The 13,886-nt window shown below is 42.7% G+C and overlaps 1 protein-coding gene across 1 annotated transcript in view; it reads right to left on the minus strand.

Annotated features, from left to right (window-relative positions):
- The window catches only part of LOC129860692 (integrin alpha-5-like), a 52,864-nt gene extending 40,386 nt beyond the window's left edge, over window positions 1-12,478 (minus strand). The window contains exon 1 of the mRNA XM_055931353.1: window positions 11,918-12,478. Within this exon, the coding sequence (XP_055787328.1) occupies window positions 11,918-12,114 (197 nt within the window). The 5' untranslated portion in view covers window positions 12,115-12,478. The remainder of the gene's footprint in view (window positions 1-11,917) is intronic.
- Window positions 12,479-13,886: the final 1,408 nt, after the last annotated feature.

Here is a 13,886-nt window from a genome sequence, read left to right on the forward strand (position 1 = left end):
GCTAGTTAGCGGGGTGCGCGCTAATAGCGTTTCAAACGTCACTCGCTCTGAGACTTGGCGTGGTTGTTCCCCTTGCTCTGCATGGGTAACGATGCTTCGACGGTGGCTGTTTGTCGATGTGTTCCTGGTTCGAGCCCAGGTAGGGGCTAGGACAGGGACGGAAGCTATACTGTTACACTGGCAATACTAAAGTGCCTATAAGAACATCCAATAGTCAAAGGTATATGAAATACAAATGGTATATAGAGAAATAGTCCTATAATAACTACAACCTAAAACTTCATACCTGGGAATATTGAAGACTCATGTTAAAAGGACCACCAGCTTTCATATGTTCTCATGTTCTGAGCAAGGAACTTAAACATTACCTTTTTTACATAGCACATATTGTACTTTTACTTTCTTCTCCAACACATTGTTTTTGCATTATTTAAACCAAATTGAACACGTTTCATTATTTATTTGAGGCTAAATTGATTTTATTGATGTATTATATTAAGTTAAAATAAAAGTGTTCATTCAGTATTGTTGTAATTGTCATTATTATAAATAAATAAATAAATAAAAATCGTCCGATTCATCGGTATCGGCTTTTTTTGGTCCTCCAATAATCGGTATCGGCGTTGAAAAATCATAATTGGTCGACCTCTAGGTCAGACAGTGCATCTCAGCCAAGCCTAGAAACCCACAGTAGTGCCATCATAGGAAGGATACTTTTCATTGAACAATTTGGACATATTTTCAGAAACAAATATATTGTTTTTTGGCAGCATGTTTTCATGTTGCGATAAAAAAAACTACAGCATAGCCAACATTTAATAAGGAGACCTTGAGCAATCTACTGCTGGGAATATTGTTGGGAATGAGTGTACACAAGAAAAACATTTGTGGCTTCTCTGCATTTCCCAACGCGAGACCCACCTACGCCATCAGAAACACACTAACGACCCCAACCAACCTCAGTCTGATGGTTCCAGCATTAAATTAATTTAGGCTGCTAGTGTTGAGGCCATAAACAGACTCCTCAGTATAAATGATTGCTTCTGCAATCAGCAGAAATGTTAAACGATACATAAGCGAGGCAATAATTCCACTGGTTGCTGCCACTATTTATACAGGGTTGACAAATTAAGGAGTAATAAATAAATGATGGAAACTGCTAATCTTCCATTGATCTTCCCAGGCTTAACCCAATGGAGTTTCTGATGAGGTTAGAGAGGCAGCCAGAAGCCAAATTCCTCTCGCCCCCTTGCCACCCAAACACAGCTTTTTACCCATTCCACAGTTAGTCTTCCTCCCAGCTGCAAAGCTTATGTCACTTGAACACTATTATAATTGCTTTAAGCCAGCCGGGAAAAAACACATTGACATTTTGTTGGCATCCCAGCGGCGGGCCGGATGGCTGCAGTCACCACCTGCAGTCGTTAACCCTGGATGCAATGGGAATGGTAAGGCACAGACAGACGCCCAGGGAACTGGTAGGCCTACATATGATGTAAAGATTGGAAAAAGGGCAGGAGGACTGGAGCCATTAAATTAAGAAGGCAGGAATCACCTAGAATACAGTCAAGAAAACTGCCCTGGGCTCCCGAGTAGCGCAGCGGTCTAAGGCACTGCATCTCAGTGCTTGAGGCGTCACTACAGACACCCTGGTTTGAATCCAGGCTGTATCACAACCACCCATGATTGGGAGTCCCATAGTGCGGAGCACAATTGGCCCAGCATCGTCCAGGTTTGGCCGGTGTAAGCCGTCATTGTAAATAAGAATTTGTTCTTAACTGACTTGCCTTGTTAAATAAAGGTTTAAAAAAATGTAAAGAAGGAAAAAAGGAAAACTGCCAACAGAAAAGTTAGCTCAAGATGTACTGTTGAGGCAACAAGGTTAGGTAACATGATAGTTACATAGTTAAAAAGTAGTAACTAGTTACAAAGTTGGTGATTAGCTAAAATGCTAAAGTTGTCCAAGATGTGATTCGAACACACAATGTTTGGATTGTTATATGCACACACACCCTCTCCGAACAACCTCCCTCCTCCTGTGGAGCAGAGGACCTTAACCACAGATTGTGAAATAGACATAAAATACTTATTGGAAATTTGTTTCCACATGCGCATGGATTGCTGTCATACCTTGTCCATTGACTGCTTACAGGGTAAGGAAACCAATATGTAATTTTGTAATTTGGGTAATCTATCTAAGCAACCCACTCTCTATCTGTAATTGAATTGCACTGTATACAAAATTGTGTACTGGACACAACTTTTTCTGTGCAGTTACTATGCCAAATTTCCACTAAGTATTGTGTGTCTATTTCCCAATCTGTGCTAGTGGGTTGGTTGAGGCCCTGTGCTCCACAAACAGTTACAAATAATAAGTAGAACAGCCTTCAAAAGCGTTGGTCCAAACCTCAGCTTGGGATGGGACTATCTGAACAAGATCACAAACATGCAGTCACTCAACTAACTCGTCAAAATCCTCTCCTCACAACAAGGGGAAACCGAACTAACTCAAGTACAGTGACTCAAACTGAATCTGTGGAGCTCTTGACCTTCCTCCCCTCATCTCCCTTCCTCTCTCTCTCTCTCCCCAGCAGCAGATATTGAGATCTGGCTTGCGCCCAAACACAACGAGTAAACCGTTACAGCAGCGACGTTTTCCTCTTCCGCGTTGAGGAACCGGCTGCCGCACAGCCTTGGCGGACTGACGCAAATACACTTAAGATAATGCATTACTGTACAAGAGGAGAGTCTTCAGTCAGCAATGCCAACAAACTGTCAAATGGGATCGTCACAAAAACACCAAATATGACATTGTCACATTATCACTAGACCGAATTACTGGAGCTATTTATGACTCACTGACTGTGTCACTGTGGAGGGGAATACCAGTTAAATGTGCTGTACTATAATAACAAATTATTTTGGACCGTGTAGAGCCATGACACACGGCCTTCAGTCTGACACACGATCTTCGGTTCGGTCCAAGCCAAGGCCAGACCAGGAGACGGACTGTCTCCCAACTGCTATTCTGTCTGGTCATCCATTCAGTTCTACACACACACACACGCTCAGTACTGCTGTCCAGGACCTTCTTACTCCTCTGGGCCAGACACAGAGGGAGATGATGAGAGTAGCAGTGTCTGCTGGGATGGCTAATGCTGAAAGAGAGAACACTGTACAGAACACTCATTCATAGGCTGCATCCCAAATGGTACTAATATAGCCATACAGTCAGCTGCTACAGTAGAAACCTAATTACTGTAAATGAGGTAGGAACCTGCTCTGAAAATTCTTATTTTGAGGGGTATAGAAGAGTTCCAATCTCATTATGGTTTTCGTTCTATAAATTTACCCCAAATTTCCAAAACCAAACTGCCCAGCAACCAGGTTAAAACCTTGTTTGTCTCACACTCCCATTTTGAGTACTGTACTTCAACAGCAGCAGTTACAACAAAAACGACCCCCCCCCCCCCCCCCCCCCCCAATGTTGATCTGATAAACATCCCCCCTCTCCAAAACCGGATCTTAAATGTCACTGCAAAAACATTTCCTCCCAAAGGACGTTAGTTCAGTACAGCAGGAGACCTGCAAGTCAACAGCAGATTCAGATTCAGTGTTTAATAGTCACATGTACAGGGTTGCAGGTGTGATTGCAGGGTACGGTGAAAATCTTAGGCTTGGAGCTCCAACCTGCAGGACTAAGTGAAATAAAATAATGAAAATGGTAATAAAAACAACAATAGAAATAGCTCTATATACATAATAACAACAGTAGCAGAGATGAATAAATAAATGTCCATTGGGGTGGAGGCAGAGTAAAGACTGTTTAGGGGGTGGGGGATGACCATAGGGGGAGAATCATGACCAATGAGGGGGTGGGGGATGACCATAGGGGGAGAAGCATGACCAATGAGGGGGTGGGGAATGACCATAGGGGGAGAAGCATGACCAATGAGGGGGTGGGGGATGACCATAGGGGGAGAAGCATGACCAATGAGGGGGTGGGGGATGACCATAGGGGGAGAAGCATGACCAATGGGAGGGGGGGGGGTGGGATGACCATAGGGGGAGAAGCATGACCAATGAGGGGGTGGGGGATGACCATAGGGGGAGAAGCATGACCAATGAGGGGGTGTGGGGACCAAATGAGATAAAAACAATACCATTTTTTATTTTAAAAAGTAATAATATACATATTAACAACTGCACCAGTAGGTCGCTGACTAGTGGTGGCTATTCAGCAGCCTGATGTCCCAGGTGCAGAGAGCTAACTAACTACACTACACTGCTGTTTAGTATTAGTGACAGGGAGAAAGCAGCACTGGTGAATACATTTTACATTTATATTTTGGTAATTTAGCAGATGCTCTTATCCAGAGTGACTTAGTCAGTGCAGTCTGCCAGTCCTCTGTACTCTAACATACAGCGACACTGATCTTTGAAATATGGGTGGATTTTCCCATTCGTCTTCATGTATTCCATGGCTCTGATACAGGGTAGTTAACGATGAACCCAGATACCCTCAGTTCCATTGTAAAACAAATACATCTGTGGTTTGGATTGCTTTAGACTTGATTTGTGATTATGAGCTGATTTGTGATTATGGGCTCAATGTTAATGGGGTGGCAGGTGGCCTAGTGGTTAGAGCGTTGGACTAGTAACTGAAAGGTTGCAAGATCGAATCCCTGAGCTGACAAGGTAAAAATCTGTCGTTCTGCCCCTGAACAAGGCAGTTAACCCACTGTTCCTAGACCGTCATTGAAAATAAGAATTTGTTCTTAACTTCTTTGATATAGGGGGCAGCTTTTTCACTTTTGAATGAATTGCGTGCCCATAGTGAACTGCCTCCTACTCTGTCCCAGATACTAATATATGCATAGTATTATTACTATTGGATATAAAACACTCTGAAGTTTCTAAAACTGTTTCAATGATGTCTGTGAGTATAACAGAACTCATATGGCAGGCAAAAACCTGAGAAAAATCCAAACAGGAAGTGAGAATTCTGGGACTGGTCATTGTTAAACTCATCGCCTATTCAATTCCCTGTAATATATGGATCTGTTTGCACTTCCTACGCTTTCCACTAGATGTCAACAGTCTGTAGAACGCTGAATGAAGCCTCTAGTGTGATGTGGGACCGGATGGGAGGTGTTTGAGTCAGTGGTCTGGCAGATTGCCAGTTCTTGGTCACGCGCATTCCTCATGATATCGCCATGCGTTCCATTACTTATAGAGACTGAAAAGAATTCTCCGGTTGGAACCTTATTGGATATAAATGATAACAACATCCTGAAGATTGATTCTCTACTAAGTTTGACCAGTTTATTCGACTTGTAATATAACTTTAAAAAGTTTTAGTCTGACGTTTGCCTGCATCTGCGCGAGCGTTTGGACACGTGTACTACACATGCTAGCAAAAGTAGCTAATTGGACATAAGTAATGGACATTATCGAACAAAACAACGATTTATTGTGGAACTAGGATTCCTAGCAGTGCATTCTGATGAACATAATCAAAGGTAAGGGAATATTTATGATCTAGTTTCGTATTTCTGTTGACTCCAACATGGCGGAGAAATTTTGTTAAATCTGAGTGCTGTCTCATTATTGCATGGTGTGCTTTTTACGTAAAGTATTTTTTAAATCTGACACAGCGGTTGCATTAAGAACAAGTGTATCTTTAATTCTGTGTAAAACATGTATCTTTCAGTTTATGATGAGTATTTCTGTTATTTGACGTGGCTCTCTGCAATTACTCCGGATATTTTGGAGGCATTTCTGAACATGGCGCCAATGTAAACCGAGATTTGTGGATATAAATATGCACATTAACGAACAAAACATAAATGTATTGTGTAACATGATGTCCTATGAGTGTCATCTGATGAAGATCATTAAAGGTTAGTGATTAATTTTTTATTTCTGCTTTTTGTGACTCCTATCATTTGCTCCTATCATTTGCTGTTTTTCTGTGGCTATGTACTGAGCTAACATAATTGTTTGGTGTGCTTTCCCCGTAAATCGTTTTTGAAATCAGACATGTTGGCTGGATTCACAACATGTGTAGCTTTAATTTGGTGACCTTTATGTGTGATTTCATGAAAGATTGATTTTATAGTAATATATTTGAATTTGGTGCGCTACATTTTTTCTGGGATAGGTGGGACGCTACCGTCCCACCTATCCCAGAGAAGTTAACTGACTTGCCTAGTTATATAAAGGTGTAAAAAAAATCTAAATAAATCTCTCTTTTTTTTTACATTTTTACATTTTAAGTCATTTAGTAGACGCCCTTATCCAGAGCGACTTACATTTAACCTTTATTTAACTAGGCAAGTCAGTTAAGAACAAATTCTTATTTTCAATGATGGCATAGGAACAGTGGGTTAGAGACATAGCTCGATGTTTTAGAGACATAGCTCATTCTAAGCACTGTGGCTCATTCTAAGCACTGTGGCTCTTTCAGCAAAACCACCAGCAATGTCATTTCACTGCAGCAAGGGTTTCACAAGTGGCAAGTTGGTCATTTCAAACACCGTAAACATGGAGCTGAGGTTAGAGAGACTATATTTTCCTGATGCCAAATTGCTACCCACCCCCAGCCCCCCAAAAAAATCTCCAAACCCCTAGTCACACACCACCACAGACCCCCAAAACACAATGATGGATGTTTTTAGCACCAGGCCATTCACACCTCTCCACAGTGACCACCAAGGGGGGTCCAATCCTTTATACCTCTAAAGGGAAAGACAGTGGGGCTGACGGAAGGAGAGTCTCTGATCCCCTCTCATTCACCACAGCTGTCTGAACACAAATTGTCCCTGTTGTCTCACAAGTACCCCCTTGTGCAAACATTGACCGCGAGAGTAGCAGCATTGTGGTCAATTCCATTTCACACACACACACACACGCTCTACAAACACACAAGCATTGTATCATTTTAATATTGTAAATGTTATATTAAAGTTGTATTAGAGTAATAATGCAATTTTATTTATGATGTAGACTGTTGTTTTGATGTAATTGTTTTATTCCTGTGTGGAGCCCAGGAAGAGTAATGGGAATCCTAATAAATACTACAATTGTAATTCAAGATTTGAATCTGAACTGGAATGGCAATAACTCTATTTTGATTCCAATGTTTGGTCTGGCTAGATCCATTTCCCCAAAAGGAGAGTGCCATTACAAGTCTGTACAATGAACGGAGTCCCTTTTTGACCCTAATAGGGCTAAAGAAACCAGGACTGCTGGCAGTTAAAGATTCCTGGGGTGTTTCAGGGCCCCGGTCAGCAGGCTAAGCATGTCACCATTAACCTTCAAAACAACACACTGGGGCAGCAGGTAGCCTTGAGGTTAGAGCGTTTGCACAGAAAACCGAAAGGTTGCTGGTTTGAATACCAGGGCTGACAAGGCAAAAAATATATAAATGTCACTGTGCCCTTGAGTAAGGCATTCCCTGGCGGAGTTGGGATATGCAAAAATACGCATTTTTATTACACACTTGTGTGTAACAGGACAAATATAAGCACCCCCAAATTATTATTATTATTATTATAATAATAATACAGAATGACCAGACCAACCTCTGGTCATTCTGCGAGAACAGACAAAGTCTCAAATAGGCCTTTAAAAAAGGGAATAAATAAATAAAGAACATGGGAGTCACATGGAAAGTTTCTCAGATGGAAAACAGCAAACATTCACACAAAGAGCCCCATTGTCCAACACAGAGGGCCATGAAAAGCAGCTAATCGCAGAGCAGAGAACCTGAGTGAAGAATACCTTGGCAACCCAAATACACAGGCCCAATTTCAACAACGTCCACCCCTCACATGAACTGTGATTCATAAACAGAATGTCACAAAAGAAAATAGCAAAAATGAAAACAATACCAGAAATCTGCTTGATCATATGGTGAGGGAGACAATGCAGACACAGAAAATATTTCTGTTTTAGCAGCTAACACAGCCCCCGTTTCCAGTATCAATATTGGTTTAGCACAAACCTTATTTAAGAGGGTAAACTCCAGGAAGTGACCAACATGATCGATGACCTGACCTCGATCTGGGTACGACACAGTTAAACTATCCATGATCTAACGGAGAACACCACCAAGCCCATCTCAAACACGTAGTAGGGATGGATGGGATGGGGAACAGTGTCATCATCATCAGAGGCATCCATGACTAAATATCTCCTTATGGCTGCCTTCCAATGCAATCTGTACATAACTACACCAGACCCACAAGAAAGACAGAGACAGACAGACCCCGTTCTGCTCAGCCCACAACATTTGTGATTCCCAGAGTATTTATTTCTTTGGATCACCATTAGCTTTTTGCAGATGCTACTCTTCCTAGGGTTCACATTATCTCACTTCATCCAAGTTAAAATTGTCTCTTGATATATCGTCTTTTCTCGACGGACAGGACTACCTGCGGTTATTGGGATAAATAACATAAATATACGGTCCAGAAGCAAACATCGATCGGTCCAGACAGAAACACTCCCGGACAGCCAGGCCTGTCATCTATAGTCTGACCTCTGACCTCAGCCATGTTAACAGTCCACACCCTGAATCCCTGTCTGGCTCCAGAAACAGGGAAGGAGGAATGTGCTTCTGCTGTTGCTGGATGGATGGAGAGGTATTATGCAGTTTCCTTCTCAGCCCAGTGGACCTTGCTTCTCAGCCCGGTGGATCTGCTGTGGCCTCGCTGAGATTCATAGAGCCAAGTCAGGTTGAGGAGAAGACCTGTCCTTACAAGGCCCCATACTGTGCTGCTACTTCTCTCTGTAGACTCTACATACAGGGGACCATAAATAAGGTCTTGTCGGTGTCTAACTGACAAGGGCCCTCACACACAGTTCATGAACCCTATTCTCAGGCAGTCTACCACGGTGGTCTCATTGCAGGGCTAGTGTCCTCTCTGTCCGCTAGCTTACTTAATTCTATTAGACCAGGCCAGGGGGCATGACAGGAATCAGACACACATACACTCATGGAGCCACGCTATCAGTGACAGAGAAAGTCTGTCTGTGTGTAGTAGGGTGGGAGATGAATGTATGATAACGCTCTGTCTCGCCCTTTCTCACTTTTGTGTGTTTCCGTAGGCCTATGCTACTATTGTCCTAAATAAAACAGAGAGAGAAAGGACTCTTCAAACAGCTGGCCACGAGAAGAGTCTTTGGCGTGTGCTTTATGTTTTCCAGAGAAGAGTTTATCCTACAGGTACAGGTCAAAGAGGTGCTGTGTGTGCATCTTGTATCAGGCACAGAGAACATCCTCCCCCATCCCAGACAGAGAGACTGGCCTCACCCATGGATTCCAGCTACTCCCGTACTAGCCACAACATGGGCGACAGTCTGATAACTGATCAAACTTACGGAGAAGAAGACGAGTGATAACTGGAAACGTATGTTTCGGTTTCCTGCTGGATTATGTTAATGACGTGTGAAATGTGGGAAAAAATGTACTGATTTAGTCAAAGATAGATTTTTGAGACCAGGTTTAAACTTTGCTCTCATCCTGTGTCTGGTTTGGCAAGCATCTGAACAGTAGCATTAGTGAGAGTACAAGACAGTGGGTAGACATGCTAAATTTAGTATCCCCCTCATGCAGACAATTTCTTCACCAACCCATTGTCTTAGCTCTCCTCCCCCTAGCCATGACGTCTCCGCTGTTAAAAGTTCAGATGAAGTCATCGACCAGAGAGATGACTGCTGCTCTAGCTGCTGCTGTGACTTCATTCACGAGACGGGGGGTGGGATGGGGGGTAAATTAAAGACCCTGCAGAATTACATCAGACCAGAGGAAGGGGGCAAGGAGGGAGGTATAGGGGATTTAATACACTCTTGACACAGACTGCCAGCTTCACGTCCTAAATCATAGTGTTCCTAGACCTAGAGCCCCTGCTTGGTAGAAAAATATAGACCAATGGCAGCAGCCCCTTAAAGGAGTGAGTGAGGAGGAGAATCCCACCCTGTCTGTGTCTGAACTGTAGTCGAATGAACTAGTGAAGTGGGGAGGAGAAACTGGAGCCACTGGCGGCCCACTCGGCACAAAGCCCCTCTCCTAAACCCCTGGCTGGCTGGCGAGACAGTAAAAAAACACAGCCAGCCAGGATGTCTGATTGCGTCTGGCCCCAGTGGCCCGGCTAGCTGCTAGCTTCACTTTGGATAATGATTATTACAATTACAGGGCAGACAGCTAGGTCCAGGCTGAGTCGCTGACACTGCATACTGATGAGTGGTGGTCGACTCTGTCAAAGCAATCTTATTCTGACACACATAGCCCCAGGATGGCAGCGACACAGCTGTGAATCTGCCAGCATGTCATTTACTTCCCTTGTGCTGCATTCCTACTGATATAAGAGCTGTTGTTGCTATGGTTATTGATACAAAGACCAGATGTCGTCATTTGATGGATGTCATTGTGGCCGTCCGGGCGCCTTCCATCATCAACTATGTCAGTCTTCAGACTATCTATCAGTCTATCTACCTGACCACATATCGACTGTGCTGCTCCAGTAGTCTGTTTACCCCGTAATAAGTCTGAACTAAGCTCTAAGCCCTTCTTAATGAGTGATCTCAGCAGCAATATAGACGGGACTGATGTGATGGAGCCACTGCATGCCAGGACGCTGAGCTAATAGTCACAGCATGTTTGTGACAGACATCGAGATCACATTCCCATAATGCCAAGCGGCATAACACTAAATTGCACAGGAGCATTTCAGAGTAAGACCAATAAGTCTGGTATGGAGGAAGAGGTGGATGGTGATCACATCAAAACAGCAGAGTTGGGGAAAAGCTGCTTCTAATTGGCTCTTTGTTTGACATTTAGAGCCAATGAGAGATTAGAGGTCAGAATGAAATCCAATTTTAGGACAATGAGATTACAGTTTAAAGACTATTATATGAAAAGGTTTTCCCAAATATGTCACAAATGTAATCTTTATTGAGTTTAATCTCAGTTTGATATTCACTTTTGATCGTATATGTATATATTCTATAGCATTCTAATAGTGCCCATAGAATTATCACAGATTACTAATGTTACCTAAATTATAGAGACCAGCTTTCCAACTAAAGGCTTCAGGCTCTCCGGCTTGCAGAACACACATTTTTAGGTGTAATTTGTGTTAATTAGGTTATAAAGAGAAAAGTGGAAGAACATCGGCCTGTTAAACCCAAATTGTTCAGTTTTACCTGAGACAAAAAACACACACACACTGGATACCTCACAGATGCCGATTGGTTTAAAGGGGTTGACACAGGTAAACCCATGCAACAGAGTTATCTTGAAATCTCAACGGCTGAGATGAACTAAAATGGAAGATGCCCTGACGGTGTTCTATTAAAACTGATGCGTGTGCGCGCTGAAGTCTTAATGAGGTATGATAACAAGTGTACATCTTAGCAATATTGTTGTTTTGAGGCCACTTAGTTACAATTGAAGCTGTAGTTAACTACCACTGACATATAAAGGAAATAATGTGGCCAACACACTGACTAAAACACTTTTTTCTAATAGGAAAGTTTGCGCTTTATATAGAGGCACGGGCCATTCCCAATTCTAACATAGGGTGGTCACTCACTGGTCAAGTCATTAGATAAGGACAACCTTTCTTCAGTGCGCGTGAAGGATGGATTTCAAACCAAAATCAAAGAGAACATCTAATTCAATGTGCAATTACCATATATATATTAATTGGATTTATGAAATGCAGGCTATTGTAAAAAAAAAAATGTTGATAGGCTATTTGCGTGAACCCGAGAATAAACCCTCTAAACTCCTTGGACCATATTTGCCACTTGGAGCCTATAATGAAATGTACCAACAAATGCCTAATTTGTCCCGCCATGTTTGCAGTAACTTGCAAAATTACTTCCAAGTAAGAAAGAAAAAACGTACCTTGAAGAATTGGTCAAGTAAAATTCCACGGAATATCCGAAGTAGCTCCCATTAGGTCCGCTGTAGACAGTGGGGTTTTCCACGTCCAAGTTGAATGCAGCACACAACTGTAGGATTATTATCAGACAAACCCCAATACCGCAGAATGGGTAGTTCACTTCTCCCGGCGTCTCCGAACGGTATCTTCTGGAACCCATTCTATTTCTAAATGAATCCACTAAAATGTGTTTTGTTTAAATCAACACCTGAGTTGCTCTAATGTTTTCAGATCCGTAGAGCTTGTGGAGTGGTTGTTCTACCTATTTATCTAAACTGCATGCCTTGAAACTAAAACTCGCTGTATATCTCCTAAATGCTCAGTCAGCCTCTTCCCTCGGCGTCCTCACCGCTCGCTGTCCCTCACTACGCTCGCTTTGCTCCTAATTGAGGGAACATTGAAAGGAGGTAGTTCCTCGACTCGTGACAACTTTAGGAGAGGTGGAGCTCTTGATTCACAAAAAGACAGACAGAAGAGAAAACTAGTGTATAACTTCAGTGGGCTACACTCAGAACTGATTCATCTGTATGTTACAGCATCCTAGAAGATTCTGGAGAAATGTTCCCGACCTGGGTGTTCTGATTGTTTTATTCTCACCATGGCGCGCTGCCATCATTTGCATTCAATCGTTCAGAATGACGGGGTTAGTCTGATAAAGACATGGTTGCGTGCCTGTCTGACCTAAACCGTTTCTACCTGGGTCGTACTGAGAAACAGAGAGAGAGAGCGAGACAGGTCGATGATAACCAGATATATTATTAACTGGCTGAACAATGGACACAGAGTAACATCAAAGGTCCTTATGATCCAATATTATCTTATATCTCTCTGGGCTGACCTATTCCGGATAGTCCTTGGAATTAAGGGACAATAGTGGTTATTTACCAAGACCCGTTTCTTGAGGTACAAAGGCATTTGATGATCATTTGTGGCAGCTAGGAATGCAGATTGCTTACATTATTTAAAAAAGGAACCATACAGATCAAAATTGTAGAGAAAGCTGTAATTCTAGGCCCTGATGATTATAATAACCATCTCCGCGTATCAGGCTCTTTTAACATGAGTGGTATCACAAAGTCTGGGCTGCGTATGTTTTCTATTAGTTGAATTGTGTTATGTGATCAGCATAAGGTTCTCTCCCAGGGTGTGGGAACTATGGTAACATTTCCTATTTCTGTTACTGAGTCACACCAAAGGAGACCCACACCGTTGGAATGTGGTTACGCTGCAAGTCAGAAGCAGCCACCTGACTGAAATTAGACATTTAATAAAGCCACTCGCCTGGCTGGAAATAGTGACTGTTGGTTTATCTGAATCACCCAGCTAAGTAAGATTGGGACTGAGGGGCCACATTTAGCTGGGTGGCACTAATCACTAAGGACTGTCCCCTCAAGGCTCATTCATATTTAGAACTACACTACCAGAAGAAATGGTTTTAATGCTCTTTAGAACCAACATGGGTTCAATGGGTGGCTTCATATGGCTCTCAAGAACGTTAGCTATAGAACCACAAAGCACCCTTATTTTAAGCTGTATAGTATAGTCTCTGTATAGTATAGTATAGTATAGTATAGTCTCTGTATAGTATAGTATAGTCTCTGTATAGTATAGTATAGTCTCTGCCGAGGGGGAAGGGGGTCCAGTCGTGGAGCTGTTGGGAGAAATGTTGATGGTCTGTGGGGTGATTCACAGCTGTCGGGGGCAACGTGCCGGTTCACAGCCCTAATCTTGCTAGTGCTCCCATTCCTTCTTTCTCACTCCCCTTTTAGACCCACAGGATGAGCTTGCAGATGGATGAAAGTGAAACCCTCTGCGCATGACAAGGGTTTGCTGTTCCAACCAGATCATATCACTGTCCAACAATTACTGTTTCTGATTCCAAGATTCTGTGGTTTTTAATGGCACAGTGATTTGCGAGGGATTTGCCATTGA

This window comes from Salvelinus fontinalis, chromosome 8, assembly GCF_029448725.1.
Source record: "Salvelinus fontinalis isolate EN_2023a chromosome 8, ASM2944872v1, whole genome shotgun sequence".
NCBI lineage: Eukaryota > Metazoa > Chordata > Actinopteri > Salmoniformes > Salmonidae > Salvelinus > Salvelinus fontinalis.